At 45.8% G+C, this 17,990-nt stretch overlaps 1 protein-coding gene across 3 annotated transcripts in view; it reads right to left on the reverse strand.

Moving 5' to 3' along the window:
• Positions 1-17,990, reverse strand: part of PLXNC1 (plexin C1) — a 140,871-nt gene that overhangs the window by 2,641 nt on the left and 120,240 nt on the right. For all 3 annotated transcript variants that reach the window (XM_019710302.2, XM_074325267.1, XM_074325266.1), the window contains 5 exons: positions 9,110-9,164; positions 6,749-6,780; positions 6,550-6,657; positions 5,204-5,367; positions 3,077-3,224 (listed from right to left, as the gene is read on the reverse strand). In XM_019710302.2, the coding sequence (XP_019565861.2) occupies positions 3,077-3,224; positions 5,204-5,367; positions 6,550-6,657; positions 6,749-6,780; positions 9,110-9,164 (507 nt within the window). The remainder of the gene's footprint in view (positions 1-3,076; positions 3,225-5,203; positions 5,368-6,549; positions 6,658-6,748; positions 6,781-9,109; positions 9,165-17,990) is intronic.

The following is a 17,990-nucleotide window of genomic DNA, read 5'->3' on the forward strand; positions in this document are numbered from 1 at the left end:
ACTACTTACTGTCACCCTCTGGAACAAGGCTCCATGCAGTCAGCCTTCAGAAATGTTGTTGACTGAATGACTGACTGCTATCCAGATAGTTCCGGTGAGTCACTGTTATTTTCAGGCAGATGAAATGCTAATATATTCTGCCTTCCTCTCATAAAAGAACTAAAATTATTATTTTTGCAAGATTTTGAGTTACTGTAACAATGGAACTTATCTCAATCATGGTTCATTACTAATGGTTGTAAAAAGCCTGAATTAAAACATTTGCTCTCATCCTCACCCACCCGTGAATTCTGGCATTTATAAAAGATTAATTGTAGATCTGATTGAGCCTTTTATATAACCATGAAAGTGGAAAGTAATTGGCAGTGGCAGGTTTTTCTGCTTGTCCTTTTTATTTTATTATAAAGATCTTCAAGGGTCCCCAGGAAAACCCATGGTCATTACTATTGGTGGATCGAGGTTTGATTTTGCAACAGGTCCTTGACAGTTTGAATGTCTTTATATAATTGTAACAGTGGTAATATTAAAGAATAAATGAAGGTTTTATTTTAAAAGTCATTTTTTTTCACAAAAAATTTTAAATTCTACTCAGGGAAGATAGGTGAGTTAATCGGTAAGAGGGCTAAAATGTCCCAGTACATTTTAAAATGTATCGATGGTTTGAATGGCCTCATCAGAGCTTGAATCACTCTGAAGGACGCCTAGAATGAGATTTTTTTCACTTGTCAAGTTTAAGTAGAGCCCACAAATCATGCAGTCGTTCATTCAATACAGGTGTATTTAGCCAGGCACTGGGCAGGCATCGAGTGTAAAAGACCAGTACCTGCCCTCAAGAAGCTTACAATCTAGTTGGGAAGACAAACTTACACAATAATTAATAACAGGGTGGAGAGTAAAGAAAAGGACTGTAAAACTGGACAAATCAGGGATCATAATAACTGATCTGAGGCAAGACTTGTAACCTCAGAACATCAATTTCCCCCCCTATAAAATGAGAGTAACATTACTACTCCATGTGGTTCTTGTGGGGATTAACTGAAATATACCAAGTACATAGTAATTGATAAACAGCTATTTTTTACTTTGAATAAATAAACATGTAAGTGTCTTTCAGTGTGTTGGGTGCTAAGAGGAACTTTATTGGTCAAATGAGGAAAGTGCTGTGGGAACTACATCAGGTGGCAGTTCACAAACTACCGTGTTTCCCCGAAAATAAGACCTAGCCGGACCATCAGCTCTAATGCGTTTTTTGGAGCAAAAATTAATATAAGACCGAGTCTTATGTTACTATAATATAAGACCGGGTCTATATCATAATAATGTAATTATAATATAATATAATATAATATAATATAATATAATATAATATAATATAATACAATAATATAATATATACCGGGCCTTATATTAATTTTTGCTCCAAAAGACGCATTAGAGCTGATGGTCCGGCTAGGTCTTATTTTCGGGGAAACACGGTAGGTATATATATATTTAAGCTGATCTGAGTCTCCTCCAGTTTCTAGTACGCATTAGAAAATTATGTTGAATGAATGAAATGTTTGTGAGCGAATTAATGAATAGTACGATTTTACTAGATAGGCTTATGAGACAGGCAAAAAGGGATGTGAAAACAAGTTCATAGTAAGTCTGGGCAGAGTAAAAGCTGTAGCATAGGAGGTATATGGAGTGTGCAAGGAAACAATGAGGCCAGAGAAGAGACCTGAAGCCCTTCAGGAAGGACCGTGGTAGGTAAAATGGGAAATAGTTACCATTTTTAAGCAGGAGACTGACAAGATTAATGTTTCAGAAAGATAACCTGAGACACAGTGAAAAGGAAAAGTGGGGGAGATGAGATGGACGTCAGGACCAGGACACCAGGTAGGAGGCAGTTCTCCCAGTGCAGAGGGGATGAAGGGATAGGGCAGAAAGATGGGAAGAAAGGGACAGAGATGCTTTAGAGACAGAAGTGAGTGGCAACCAATTAGGGACAGAGGCTGCGGGAAGGAACGTCTTCCTCGCTGAGGGAGGAAGAAGGAGTTGAAGATAACGCTGAGGAATCTGCCTTGAGAGACTAGTCAATGCTTGAAGACAACAGTAAAAACAGGTTGTTTCGCAGAAATAGTGGTGATGGTGACTAGATGTAGACGAGGAGCCTGAAGTACCAAGGAAACATCGATCACACTTCATCCCAGGCACCCTTAAATCCTTCTACACGAGAGCCACTGCTCAGCTTTAAAAGATTTTCTGGAATCCATTAGTTACAGATAATGCTCAGCTTAATGTAGTTTGGAGTGCTTGACTAGGACCAAAACATCTCTTTCAAAGTTTGCTCTGTATTTTTGTCTTCCTTTCCTTTCTTAAGGCTTTTGCTCAGCAAAGGAAAACATAGTAAAAATAATATTGATGTTTTGATTATAAACTGACTAACAAATTGTTTATGGGGAAGAATTTCCCCATAAACAGTTTGTTCTAATCAAATAGACTTTTTTAGATGTATTCAGATGGAATTAATTTAGGCCAATGTCAGTAATTTCATGCTTTGGATTTAGAGTTTATTAATGTCTACAGAATGTTTTATACCGTGTTTTCCTGAAAATAAGACCTAGCCGGACCATCAGCTCTAATGCGTCTTTTGGAGCAAAAACTAATATAAGGCCTAGTCTTATTTTACTGTAATATAAGACCAGGTCTTTATAATATAATGTAATTTAATGTAATATAATGCAATATAATTAATATAATATAATTAGTATAATATAATATAATACCGGGTCTTATATTAATTTTTGCTCCAAAAGACGCAGTAGAGCTGATTGTCCGGCTAGGTCTTATTTTCGGGGAAACACGGTACGTTGTGGTAAAGAGTTCTGCAGTAGGGTTGGGATAATAACCTGCTATTTTGGTTTTCATTTAAAAAAACATTAAAATACAAATGAGATTTTAAAGAAAAGCAAACTTTCAGTGGTATCACTGACTCTTTTCAGCTGGTGTGATTTAGGCCAATTGTTTATTATTTGAATGTTTACAAGAAAGAGTCCTTCAGACTCATACAACAAGTACTGGAGCTGGGCCTTACCTTCCCGAGTTGCTGCTCCGTGAGAGAAAAAGCGTCCATGAACGCCTGGGCAATCACTGATAAACAGCCATCTATGTGTGGTGTCTTCTTAATGTCAAAGACAAACTGAGGATTCTTCAGGATGTTTACCCAGAAGCGAAGAGGAAGGCTGTGGGGAGAGACAGAGAGAGGGAGGGGGAGAGAGAGAGAGAGAGAGAGAGAGAGAGAGAGAGAGAGAGAGAGAGAGAGAGGTCTCTTTTCAAATACAGCCATTCACATGAAGCGGATGCTCTGTTTATCACAGTTTGTACACACACGGCTCTGTTTGTCCTTGCTATGGAGGCACACCAGTCTGCTTTGCCAACCACCCCAAGAGGCAGATGGCAGTATCGCTCAGGGAGAACAAGAAAGGGTTAAACTGACAGCCACTGAAAGGGGAGCACAAGAGGAGGAAAAGTCTGAAAGGGACCACTGACAAGACGAAACTTTTCTCCAGATGGTTCTAGATTATACTAGAGGATGATTACCAGTGAGAACATCCCCTCATATCCCCAGAACCTGACCTCTTCTTACCTGCTTTAGTGCTGCACCCTGACCTCAGCCACCATCCTCTCACCTGGATTACCACCCCCAGCTCTGGACAGTTAATTCCCTCCCAACTCCCAGCAACCCTCTTCACAGGGTCAGGTCCTGTCTCTCCACTGCCCAAACCCGCTCTCCGTCCTCCTCCGGACAAAGCCCCGCGTGATCTGGGCCTGGGCCCTCACCTCCTGCTCTTCACTCCCTAATTCTGTCCCCTGGCCACCCTGCTGCTCCTGCAGGCGGCCTGCCGGCACCTCCGGGCTTTGCTGCTTGTCTGTCCTCCTGAAACCGCCCTGCCCCAGACAGGCTCAGGGTTTATGCTCCCACTTCTTTCAAGACCTGGCTCAGATGTCGTCATCACTGTGAGGCCTCTTGACCACCCTGTCCTGCCACTCTCCATCCCCGTTTCCCACTTGGTCCACTGTACCAAGCAGCTTCTAATATACTGCAATTTGCCTACTTTATTTATTGTCTGTCTCCACCTATCAGAATGCAAGCTCTGTGAGAACACAGGTTTTTGTCTGTTTAGTTCTTTATCTCCAGCAGCTAATAGTAGTCAGCACATAGTAGGTACTCGAATAAATATTTGCATAGGAACCTGGGAATCATTTAAAGCCCTTTCATTAGCTACTTCGCAGCTCTGGCCTAGCCAGTCACCTCCATCATATGGCTGCAAGCCCTCGCAATAGCCCTGCTGTGCTGGCTGCTGCCCCTGCCCAGGTGTCACCGGTGTCACCATGAAATGGCAGCCTGCAGCACCGGAGCTTGGTGTGGGACTGGTAGGGCCCAGAACACGGCTGGCACACAGGAAGTGGAGCTGGGATAGACCTGGATTACATGGAGGAGATCAGACTTACAGCTCTGGAATGTCAGCTTTGAATTCTTATTTGAAATGGTCTGGCTAACCGTACTGCCTGGAGAGCATCAGTTCGCACAGAGGAGTTGTGCTGCGTCAGAACCCTGAGTCTTACTCACTCACACGCAAAGTATTTCAAATAGAGGTAAGGAGGTAGGTTTCTTTACTGAGGAGAATTTAGAATGCATTTGGATGCCTTGCCTCCGCTCAAGATAAAACGTTAAAAAATGGAACAAAACACAATCCTTTGCCTAATTCTCATGGTATCTGAGTACCCCATTCAAGCAAATAAAAGCAGAGATTTCTATACAGAATCGGTATAGACGGCTTGGAAATTGCAAAGTGATTAATTCTCTGAAGAACAAATCAGAGTCTTCTCTAATGGAAAACTATATGATCAAATCACAAAATATTAATTTTTCATCTTTTGCTGGTCAAGCTAAACTTGTTTTCACATTCCAAACGAAGACTTTTTCATGCATTAAAGATAATATCTTTGTTTGTTTTATTCTAAAGACTAGGATTCTCAGCATAGGAATGGTTTCATTTATTGTTTAAAATAGTAACTGCTTTGACATGACCGCTTACCAAGGCAGAAGATGCTGGTGTAGGGATACATGGATCCTTCTGTGACTATCCATGCCTCCTTTTAGTTAAGATTCTGCCCCAGATTCTTGAAACCAGAGTAATCACCTTCTGTTTTTTCTCACCTGTTTGTTTTCCAAATATGTACGACATCAGGATCGGTGATTTTTTTGTTTTCCGCCTGGGCGTCCAAAAAGTCAAAGAAATATTTTATAGCAAAGGGAGCTCTGCTGTTGGGTAAACTCCAAATGCTTCTAAAAAGTTTTTCAAGCACAGAGTGAATTGCCACCTGAAAGACAGAACATCAGACTTGGGACATTAAAACCAATAGGGTAGTGGTTTTGAAAACATGATGGAAAATGAAATCCAAGTTCAGAGAAAATGATTTGCAAAACAGAGAAAAACAAGTTGAAGAGAAAATATGTACAATTGTTCAATGAGGCCATCACTGACAGTATGGGACCATGGTCCTGAAAATCCAGGCCCAGATTTGGATTTGGTTGAGGACCTTCTTGCTAAAACATTGTTTAGTCTATAGGGAGGATTGCTTAGAAATCTCCAGCAGTTGAGATGTCAGTTGGAGGGCTATACACATACACCAAGAAGCCACGGATGTTTGGCTTTTATTAGTTATGTTCAGCCTGAAAAAACTCAAGTGATGTTGCTCGGTTCCCAGAATTTTCCTGTTGCATATATTTCCATCCTAGGGTTTTATTGTGTACTTTCAGAGCATTTGAGTGTTTTATAAGAATGAAACAGGCAGAGCTCTGTGGGAGAGGAGAGAAAATCAAGAGGCTCTGGCTGTCCTCTACCCACTAAACAAATCTACAAAGCTCTCAGCAGACACCCTGCCATAATCTGAAGAAGCATGCCCGAAGAAGCTAGGCCAGGTGTAGTAACAGCATCTATACTGCTAGTCATTTCAGGGAAAAGGATCACCAGACTTGTATTAATCCCACTGAAAGCCAGGTAAAGGAAAATTTGCCCCGATTTGGTTTTCCACTGACTTTCACACCAAACACTTATATGTCAACAGAATTCTGAACTTTAAAATGAAAAAAAAAATCAGTAAGATTTACTGGGTTTATAGTCACTAACCTCGCCCCCCAACGCCCCTTCGTTTTATTTGCAATTCAAAGAGGGAATTGTATTGCTCATCCGTAATGACAAACAAGAAGGAATAATTATGCTGTCAACCCAAAGAACAACAGTGAAATGGCAGGTAAAGGGACTGGGAACAACATTAAATCCCTGATTGAAGAGGTTACAGTGCAAATTTGTACAGTGCTGTTATCTTTGCAGTTTATATAAAAAAAAGGGGGGAGGAAGTGTTTACAATTCAAACTTTCATTTTGCTTTGCTAGAAGGCACAAGGGATTTGTAACATTTTCATACTCCAGTGGAGATTAAGTCAAACACATCCGACACCCCCCAGGTAGCCATAAAAGCGCTCCCAGAACTGTAAGTGTACCTTGGTCGACAGCAGCTTCGTCAGATACATTTCTTTTACTTTGAACTTGTGCTTCCCTCGATGTCTCTTTCCTTGCACATCTTGGAACGCTTCTGAATCTGGTAGAATCTGAAGGAAGACAGAGCAGAAGCATTACCCATGGAGACTGGTCACGCTCCAGGCACCAGATCCAGCACCAGCCCAGGAAAGGCCGACTCACCAAATGGCAGTGGTCATCTGAGTATTCCACATCTGAACGCCAGAGAGAGGGAGAGAACACAGCGCATTAAAAACACAACCACAGGCTAATTGGCCTTCTGATAAAATGCCCCATTTGTGCTATAAGGACGTTATTTGAGCTCATCTACTTCAGCTCTTCCTAGCTACGCTCCCCCGCTGAGTCGTTAGAGCTTAAGAACAGTGTGAAGATAGGATGGGCCAGGGGCTGGAGGGGAAGCAGGTGCCCTGGCCTGGAAGTGTTAAAATAGGTTGACAGACCACTTGCTGCTCACCGACAAATATACCTGGAGCACCTACTGTGTGTGCCAGGGGCAGACGGCCGTGAGTAAGACGTCCGAGAATTTCATACCACTAATTCATACTACTAATTACACAATTATTTGATTACAACTGTGCCGAGGGTTGTGAAGAATTATATGCTATGAAAGTATCTAACAAGGGACTGACCTATAGTCTGGGAGGTTTCTCTGAGGAAGGGATGCTGCAGCTGAACGGAGATGAAGGGATAGAGTTAGCCAAGCAAACGGAGGAGGGGCAACAGGCTCAAAGGTCCTAAGGTGGGAAGGAAACTGACCCCTTCTAGGACCTGAAAGAAGGGCAGTGAGGTGGAGCTCAGAGCAAGTAGAGTAGCAGGGAGGCGGGACAGTCTTGGAAGAAAGAAAAGTGGTGAATGGAGGGGAAAGAAGGATTAAGGCACTTGGTGTTTTGTTTTGGAGAGAGACCAGAACATCTTGAAATGTTCATGGAAAAACATACAGTGGAAGCGGGGGAGAAAGTGCAGGTGACAGAAGAGATTATGGGGGTTTAAAAATGCTCAGAAAGTCGGGAAAGATGGTGGGATCCAAAGCCCGGGTGAGAGAAGGGCCTGGAATGGAAGGACAGACAGCCTTTGAATGCTGGGGGAAGCAAGGAAGCGGGTCTGGTGGGAGGCTTGGTGCTGGATGCTGAGGGAGCTCTGATGTGTGTTTCCTCTGAAGAATAGGATAAAGCCATCTGCTGCCTGTCAGGAGAGCTGTGTAGGTCCGAGCTCTGAGGACAGAGCGGAGGCTTAAGGGCACACAGCATGCATTGCCTCCGGAAACGGCGGGAGTAGGCTGCGCTGAGCACCCTGGCCAACCTGGCCACTGTGAACTTCGAGTGACTCCAGCTGTGCTGTGAGTCACTTTCTCCTCTTGGCTGCCCTGCTGGAGGTCCAGGAAGGGGAGGAGCTGGGTTCATCCAGGGCTGGGATTTTGACAGAGCGGGTGATGAAAGGACAGAGGGGCAGGGGTTTGGAGGACCACTGCAGGACAGTGATCACAATGATGGCTCTCAGCTGGATTGGGCAGAAAGGAGGCAGAGGTGTGGTCCGCCTAGAGGTCCCATGAAGAGATGCAAACACAAGACCCCTAAATAGCAAAAGGCTCAATCTTTGAAACCTAAAACACACAGCTCTTCTGCTTTTTCCAACCCAAGGACAGCAATGCCCCTGTACCAGAAGACAGCCACCCTTTGCAAGATGGTGTCTCTCACTCGAGCCTGACGTAATGATGGACGATGGGGGGTGGAGCATGGCCTAACGGGTGTTCTACTACCTATTAAATTATCTTGTCTATTTAATGGGGAGCCCTGCATTTCCTGCGTACTGACCAGGAGTTGGGACCTACAGGCTCCTCATTCTGAATCCAGGAATCAGGAAGCCCCATCCCCCACTGTCTGTGTGTGAGAGAAGGACCCAGAACCTTTTTAAGGGCTGAGGACTGATTGTCTTGGCTGGGGTGTTATTCCTCTGCAGACAATCCTGGAACTGGACCCAGGGATTTTCTCAAGGCACTGCCACAGTATTTTCTTACCCTTATCAGGGAGGCAGAAGAGAGATTAGAGACTGGCTTATTGACTTTCCCATAAAAGCTCCCTCTTCAGTTTGTCTCCTCCACTCTCTGGGAATTTTGCAAATGCTATCACTAGGAGATTTGGGCTTTCTACGTGGACTCTCCTATTTGTTCCGCATTTGCAGGACTGTGTGGTAATCTGCAAGCTTCCCTCACTTAGCCAGGACTCTCCTCTGTTGGCCCCATCCGACTGAGGAGTTGGAAAAGAGTTTCAAAGGCTGAGATCCGGCCCTGAGTTAAGGCTGGTAAGAAGCTGGGAGATCTGGACTAACCACTGTTCACGGTTTCCCGTCCTTCTTGCAGGGCTCGCGTTGTAGGACTAGAAGCAGATTGAAGTGGTTCTTCTCTGCTTTCAGAGAATTACATAGCAACAGCTCAATCTCACCTTTGTGACAATACATCTGAGAGAGGCAAAAGGCAATACTTTATAAAGCTGGGTGAGAACAAAAGGTCAACATTATATTGGTTACCTGAAGTAAAATTTGCTATCTTCTTAAAGACTTTTATAGTGGATCCATTCGATATCTGAAAGCAAAGATAAAAAAAAATGTGAGTTTTCAAAATTTAATGGATTTCTCAACTTCACCCAGGAATTAGATGGCTGGCTGGGTTTTACAGTCTCTCACTGATTAAATAAAATTGTATCAAGAATGCTGATGTTGGGGGGCACTGTGCTGGAATGTGGAGCTACAATGCTGAGTAAGACACTGTGTCTGCCCTCAAGGAGCTCGTGATCCTATGAAGGAGATGGACAGGCAAAGAGATACAGTGAGGCAGATGCTAGAAGGTGGAGGCAGAGTGCTGGGGGTGAGGGGAGGTGGGCCAGCCCTGGAAGAGGGGAGGCTAAGCTGTGCTGAGACACACCTCAGCCTCCCAGCGGTCAAGACACACTGGGCCACTTTCATCTTCTGAGGTCCCTACTATACTAATAAATGCTGAAACAGGTTTTCAAACATGGGCCGAAAAAGCTGGTGTCTATCTCACATGTAGGTATAGACCCAACAGAAGTCAGCACATATTCTGAGAGTGAACTTGTTTCCAGACTGGAAACAACCGAAATATCCATCAACGCAGAGCGAATAAATACTTTGGAGTATGTTCATTCAACAGAATATTACAAAACAATGGACATGAACAAATGACTGCCACGTGCCACATGGATGAATGTCACAGTGATAATGTTGAGCCAAAGAAGCCCAACACCAAGGAATGTATCCTGTGTGATCCATTCACGTGAAGCTAAGGAAAAACAACAACAGCTAAAACCATGATGTTAGAAGTCTGGAGAAGGGCGCCAGGGTGATGGGGGGCCAGGAGGGCTTCCGAGGGGCCGTAATGTTCTGTCTCTTGACCTGAGTGCTAGTTACAGGACCTTTGTGGTAATTCATCCAGCAGTACACTCATGATTGGTTCTCTGCTCGGCAGGTATGTCATATTTTTAAAAGGAAGCCTGTAAAATCATAAGAATTGCATGTACTTCTTTTTTTTATTAAACCTTTTAAATTTTAAGTAGCAATTTGTCACATTCACTAATACGAAGCTCAACGAACATTCACGTATATACCTTGTAACCACCACGCACACCAAGACACAAAATTATGTCAAGTTCTGAGAAATATCCCCATCGTGCCTTCCCAGTCAATAACTACCCCTTCCTCATCCAGAGGTAATCATTTTTCTGACTTCTATCACCATTGATTAGTTTGATCTGTTTCTGAACTTTATATAATTGGAATCATTCAGCATATAGTCCGTGTCTAGCTTCTTAGGGCCAATATAAGGTCTGTGATGTTTATGCTATTGCTGCTACCAGCAGTCGTCTTTGTAAAATTATTGTGTATTACTCCATTGTATGAATATACTACAAAAAGTGCCACACAATAAAAGGAAAGAAGTATTGACACCTGCTACAACAGGAATGAACCTCAGAAACATTACGCTCAGTGAAAGAACCCTGTCACAAGAGACCACAATCCCATTTATATAAAATGTCCAGAACAGGCACATTTATACAGACAGAAAGTAGACTGCTGGTTGCCTGAAGTGGGGGTCGGAGAAATGAGGAGTGACTGCTAATAAGTTCAAGGTTTCTTTTGGGGGTGATGAAAATGTTCTAAAATTAGATTGTGATAACTGTACAACTCTGTAAAGGTACCAAAAACCATTGAGTTGTACATTTTAAAAAGGTGATCTTTATGGTACATAAATCTCATCTCAATAGAGCTGTTAAAAAATTGCCACAGATTTAAAATGTACATATTGGACAAACAAACGCTTTTATCACATCGACACACTGTTGCGAGGCCTAAGCGTAGCCTCTTGGAAATAAAGTCCAGAGTCCTCGCCTGAGGGAGGCCCTTTGGGACTGTGGAAGCCAGAGCCAGGGGCCTTCTGGTGCACCCCTCCCCCAACCTGAGCAGGGGAGGAAGTGCCCTGCAGGCTGAGGGGAGGAGCTAGAGGCTAAATGTAGAGGTCTCCATCCTCCGGAGAATTAAATTGCTCTGAGGGGTTGCTCCACAAAAATACAAGACCAAGGGTCCTTGAAGAAGAGGCAGATTAGGGATACACAAATCCTCACCTGCATTCTGGGATTATGGAGGGGGGATCAACCCTGTCATTTCTGAGCATGTTAGCTAAGTGCTTTTCCCTCCACTCTAAAGCTCTAAGGCTGTTCGGAATGCTGATACTAATTTGGACCTGGCCTTCCCCAGTTTGGAAAAAAAAAAGAAGAAGCAGAATTTCTCTTCTGGCCTGCGGCATGTCAATTATCAGCATGTACAAACCTGCTTGGCAAGCACGAAAGGATTAAAGCGTAGTCTTCCGGCTGCACCCCTAGAGGACGGAACACAGAGCGGAGCAGGCTCTGGAGAGACCCGAGAGAGCGCAGCTGTCCGGCCAGTGGGGTTCAGCCAGCTGCTAAGTTTAGGCCAGAGGCATCCAGATGCCGCAGCTCAGGACATCTTGTGGGAATGGGGTCTGCCTGGAGTTGGCTGGGGACTTTAGGCCTCGGCCAAGTGTCTCCAGTGAGGGTTCTGAACTCTTACTGAGCTCTGTGACTGCTGTCATTAACAAACACACTCTCCTCTCCCCTTGAGCCATTCATTGTTTTCTGGCTGATTTTTCAATTCTCTTCCATATTTGATGCAATTAAAGTAAACACTCTCTGCAAGCACCCCCTTAGCAATACTCAAACACCGAGTTTCTGGGAATGTTTGAATATAGTTACAAAATTCCACCCCAAGAAGAGCTGGATATGCTATGTTTCTAAGCCAATAAATATCTTTTTACAAAAGGAAGTGGGTGCTTTATTCCGGGTAATTGTCAAAGAATGAATCCCACATGGACCCCCTTGAGTGTTGAGCCAATACTCCGTTACTGTCAGATGCTTTGTTTTGCCGAGAGCGAGCACCCTTACTCTATAATCACAAACACCGTGGTGATGGGCCCTCTGCTAAGAAGCGCTGCCAAAAGTTCAAATGTCTTCTCAGGAGCTGGCAGCTGCTGCTGCTGGCACTGTGCTCAGGCGCTAAGATGGCACAGCCGGACTGGAACCAAGGAAGTTTTACTCTGAAATCATCTCCCAAGAGAAAGTGTAAAGCATTTTATTAGTGGATGAGTTGAGTATGTGTGTGTGTGTTTCCAACGGTCATGGCTGCTCTGGGGCTGGTACATTTCCGCTTCCCCCTGTCCCCCCCATGACACTTCAACATCACTGTAAAGACAGAAAACTAGTTTATTTACAGATGTTAGTGGGGGAAAAGGTTTCTTCCATTTTTTAGTTCGCACAAGTCAGCGACTCCCAAGATAAGGACAGAAAAGCCTTTTTTGGAAAGTGCCACAGAATCCAAAGTGTTAAAAAAAAATGGTGCTGTTTGTTCCATCTGAGGAGCTGCAAGTGCTTTCCTAAAAGTGACTCATTAATCCTCCCGAGCTCCTGTGAGGCAGGGAGCATCCTCTGGGCTCCTACTTTAGGAATGAAAACCAAATTAAATCAAAGCAAGATTAATGTCACTGGATGGGTCTGAGAGGACTGAGTAGAACGGGTACACACGGCAGTTTCCAATTAAATTCCTTCTAGTCTCACGCGCTCCTGTGAGGATTTGAGGCGACAACAAGGCCATGCCCCTTCCAGCGGGCTGGCCATGCTGGAATGCTGCACAGAGATCGTGACAATTAGGAGTTGTGACCACACAGGGAGAAACGGACCCCTATCAACAGCAGAAAGTAACTCTGGAAATAAATGGAGGCTACGTATCCTCTAAACCATTTGCAAGTGAAGGTGAGATTTCTTTGTGCCAAAATATGATGTTTATGGCAGAAGTTGAAGATAATTCCATAGAAATGGACTTTCTAGAAATAGAAGGTTGAACTTATATTTAACCTTATGAAACTGCCATTTTTATAGGTACATATGGTCAAATATTGACAATTTCATATGGTTAGCCTAGAAGGAAAACTGGAATTTCTGCCTAAGAATTTTATGCAAAATTTTGAATACTGACCGTGTTCATAATTGAATATGGTCTGAAATCTTACATTTTCCTTAAAGAAAAAAAATCTGAAAACATGATAATCAAGACAAATCACCGCGTGGAAGCCCTTACTGGTAGATCTCATTTCTAAAATGGTATTATGTGAAAACAGAATTCTATTCAACTAGCATTGTCCCAGCAGCCACTCATCAATACTGCTCCCCCCACCTTTCCCCTTAGCTTTTTCTCACTGACACCCAAAGTCTGGAGGCAGATGAAAAAGGAATCTTTTTCCGCAGGGCCAGAGGGATGACCTTGCTCAGTCCTTTAGCAATGGCGGCTCGGGGCTCCTCAGAATATTCTCAACAGACACATGAAATCACACCGTGGTTCCTGACAGCCAGGACAGAGCCCTAACGGATTGCTGAAATGAGTGAAAATGCAGTGTGTACTTGGCCTGGGCCGGGGCCAGTGTGCAAACGCTGTCTGAGCACTGTTAGCGCCATGAGCTGGTCCTGCCCGAGGGGGTGAGCTTGGCCTCCAGAGTGTGTGTGAAGCTGGGAACCGAGGCGCCCCTTGTGCTGCGGCTGGGCTGCAGGGGCCCCTGGATGCCTGAAGGGGCTCCCTTCTGATGAAGGGAACTAAGGGAACTATCATCATCTCCAAGGAACAGCGGCCTTAAAGGATGTTAAAGGAGGATTAGAAATAAGGAAGCATTTTGATAAACTCAGACATGAGCTTCATCATAAGATTTGTAGGTAGGTTACCCTTTTGAATTTGACGTCAGAGATGGTAACTAGCAGGATTTCTCCTAAATCTGCCCCAGCTCTCTAGCCGGGCCACTTCCGAGGCTACGAGTGCGGGCTGCAAGCGGGTTCTGGCAAGACGATCCTTCCGGCCCACAGAAGGGCCTCGACTCCAGTGCAATTCCTTTCTCATCTGCTCCCGGCCCTGGGGCATCAGTGAGAAGAGTTTTGCTCAGGTTTCTTAGCCTCCCCGTGCCTCAGAATGGGAATAATGACAGTATCTACCTCACTGGTTACAAAGAGGCCTGAAGGAGTTGCTATTCGTACAAACTCCTAGGCCAGTGCCTGGTGTATAAGAAGCACTCCATGCATTTGTTAAATAAATATCTGAAGTCATTCACGCTGTGAGGAATCTTCAGAGATGGTCCAAACCCTTTATTTTAGTGTCACAGATGACACAGCTGACTGCAAGCACCACTGACTTAACTCAGCAGACCCTTTGGGACATTCCTGTGAGCTTTAAATGTCAGCTGCATGACACCCTTGGCATCAGCAGTGACCACTTCCACATCAGCAGACACCTGCTACGGAACAAAAACACAGTGGTTCAATGTCTCAGCTCCTCAGGACCTTGCAGCATGACGTGCAACCTGCAGAGGACGCTTCCTGCCGGACCCAACGCTTGCAGCCAGTCCACACCAGGGTGTGGGTGCAATAACACCAAAAGGTCGAGCAGAAGGTCATACGGGGGTGCAGGTGAGGGGAAGACAGCCTGGACCCAGAGAAAGCACCCCCCACCCCTATGCACACACACACACAGCTGCAGACCACAGCACAATCCTGTTCCCAGTCAAGCACACAGGGTGACAGCCAGTTATGGAAGCGCACAGAGAGGACTTAATCACAGGGGAGAAAGATGCCTCTGGCTTAAGGTGTTCGTAAAGATGGCGGCGTTCTCCCTTGTCTGCACAGGACAGAGTGAGACTCAGGCAAAACTTCACCCTCCTCTGTGTTCAGCTCACAGAAACAAGGGGTCATAAAAGCACCTTCACCAGATGGTGGCTGTGAACATGAGTCATGCGAACACATGGGAACAGTGTCGGGGCACCATCCACCGTTGTGATCAGTGTGGAAAGCCATCGCGCCAATGCCCAGGGTTGGCAAGGATGTCATCCTGCAGGTGACAGGGCACTGCCGGCAGGTTGGCGCTCTGGAGGCCACCCTGGACCATGAGATGCTGTATTCGTGCTGTGCCCTCAGGTCCCCTCTAGAAACTTTCCTCAAATATATGGACAGTAACTCATTCCAAGGAGACCAGGTCCACTCACCCTGAGGACAGAGCAAGTCGAGAAGAAGCAGGCTCACACTGCAGCAGTGGAGACTTTGTTTAGCTAGTAGGAGGAACCGGCCTTCACTAAAGATTAACTTTAAAGCCTAACTAATTTGGGCTAATTGGAGGGAGGTGACTCTGAATCACTTAAAACTGAGTTAGACCCTATTTTTAAATGAAATACAGTTTTTTCTTTCAAGCACTTACAGTGACTCAAACTAGGGCACTTTAGTAAATGAATGAGTGATAATTAGCATCTTGTCTCTTTGGAGGGAAATGCAAGTGCTCAGGATAAAATTTTTCTTCAACGAAAGGGCAAAAGCAAGCTTCAGCCCAACCCTATCAAATTACTCCAGATTTTGAATCTGCGGGGGTGCTGCTAAACCGAGTGCATATTTAGGTGGCTGAGGGTGGTGGTGGGTACGTTTTTCTAAGCAGCCTTTGAAAAACAGGGCATTTAAGATGGTCCAGGTATAGACTTCATGGGGCCCAGTGACCCCCGCCCCCAGTTTCTGTCGAGCTTTCTTTTTTTGTTTTTGCTTCATGGTTTAGCTTTTTAAACATAAGGAGAATCCTTTAAGCCCGTGTATCCTAGTCTTGTCATTTATTACTACCACGTGGCAACGCTAGGGTATGAGGCCAATAAATCATCTGCACGGGAAGTGAGTACAGGCAGGATTAATTTCATTATCATCCCTAAGCAGATAGATGTCTAGCACGGTGGATGTCTCCAGTAAAGACTGATGTCCTCTCTCTCCTGACAACCTTCCCCTTGCCTTGCAGACAGCTGTGGTGGTTTGTCGTTTTCCCTGCTGCAGTAGCTCGTCCCACCTTTCCTTGATAGCACTGAATGGCCACACCCCCTTCCTTTGGGGCCCACCCCATGCCACATGGTCATCGGGACACTGAGGAGCCTGGCCAGTGTGGCCCAGCTGTCCCCACACAGCTGAGCAAGGCAAGCACATTAGTCAAGGGGACCAAAGGAGGGCTGTGCTCCTTCCAAACTGGCGGAGACAAGTTGGCTCCCTGGACACGGGCAGAAGAGGGGATCGCTGCGGGTCTGTCTGCGACCTGAACTTCAAACTGATGCCACGATAAGCTCCTCTCTAAGTGCTTCCACTGGCAGGGCAGCAGCCTCGACTCTCACCAAGTGTGGCCCACTCACAGGAGTGCATCCTTTCAGTGAGTTCCCCGGGGATTTTTATCATCTCCAAAGCTAAGACTGACAGCTCTTGGCAAGATGATTCCGTGGATGGAAGGTTTGAGCTGCAGGAGGGTGAGCACAGAAGGACGTTGTGGATCAATCCTCAGCTTCCTCTGCTGGGTGCTGCCTTCGGGCCAAGGCTGCACAGGCAGCACCCACCCAACTGTCACCCAAAGCCACTATGTCCAAGCTGGGTCTGAAACCCACTCAGCCAAAGAGCCTGAGGGTGAGGTGGTGTCTGTTCCTGGCCATTGTCCAGAAAGCTCCGCTCCAGGAATAGTCTCAGCTTCTTCCAGGGTGAGGGGAGGCTGGCAGGGTGCAAGGGCCTTCCCGGTGCTGACATGTCTCCTTGGGACTTTACAGCCACGAAAGACAGGGGGCGCCTGCTGTCCACATAGCCTGGGAAGCTGCTGCTCCTGTTTCCATCTCTGGAAAAGCACTCCCACCTACACATCTGCCCTGCCATCCCAAAGTGGAAAACCATCTTGACTGTCCCTCGTCCCAGTCTCTGTCTCATGTGCTGGGCTGTGGGGTCCACCTCCTGTCCGTCTCTGAAGCCATCCACTTGTCTCCATCGCCAGAGCCGCTGCGTCACCGCGAGCCAATCTCTTACCTGAGATTCTCTTCATGATAGTTCCGAATGGGTCTCCCTGTTTCCAGGTATGCACCCTTACAGCCATGCTCCACATAACAGCCACTGTCATTTCCGGAGACACAAATCGCCCCTGCTCAAGAGTCTCCCACTCTTCTTGGGATCAAATTCAAATTCCTGAAGGAGCTGCCTGGGCCTGCACGATCTACACCTCCTCTTCTCATCTCTGCCCCCCAGTTCTCTGGCCTCCCTTCTGAGACGCTGCCGTGTATACTGGTTACACCACAGACCACAGGGCCCAGCTACCAGGGTCCAAATATTGCCTCTGCCACTGACTAGCTGTTAGTAAACCTCAAGCCACAGAGTACCCATCTGTAAAGTGGGTTAATAGTAGTACCTACTACTACTATTACTACTTGTAGTAAACTGCTGTAAGATAGCATGAGCTGAAATGAAGGGGAATGCTGAGGACAGCACTCGGCACAGAGTAAGGGCTCTAAAGGTTGGTTATCATCCACTCCACTGCCACCCCTGCCCCTCTCAAGTTTTAGCCTGTCTAAAAGGCCTTTTGTGGAAGAACACCCATGCTCTCCCTTCCCTGCTGAACGTGCTGGCACCCCACCCACCCCAGCCTGGTTAAGTTCGGGTCTCAGCTTACTCATAGCTTCCTCCAGGAAGCCTTCCTTCTCAGATGCTCCCAGCCACAGCACCACTCCGCCCTAGGGCTGCCTGATTACTTGTCTCCTCTCCCCTTCTGCACCCCCTCTCTGGGGCTACAGGATCCGTGAACTCAGGGACCAGAGCTGTGTTCCACTCGCATGCATCCCCAGCTCTTAGCACACAACACATAGCCAACAAATATCTGGACGCTGTTACTGAATGACTCCCACCATCCCAGTGTGTTCCGGAGTCTTCCCTGCCTCCTCTCCTTGTTCTGTGCAGGCTTCTCCAGCACTATCTCTGCGAGGTCACATGTGCCCCTCAGGTGGATCAAGAGCCAAAGGAGG

This window comes from Rhinolophus sinicus, linkage group LG02, assembly GCF_036562045.2.
Source record: "Rhinolophus sinicus isolate RSC01 linkage group LG02, ASM3656204v1, whole genome shotgun sequence".
Classification (NCBI taxonomy): Eukaryota; Metazoa; Chordata; class Mammalia; order Chiroptera; family Rhinolophidae; genus Rhinolophus; species Rhinolophus sinicus.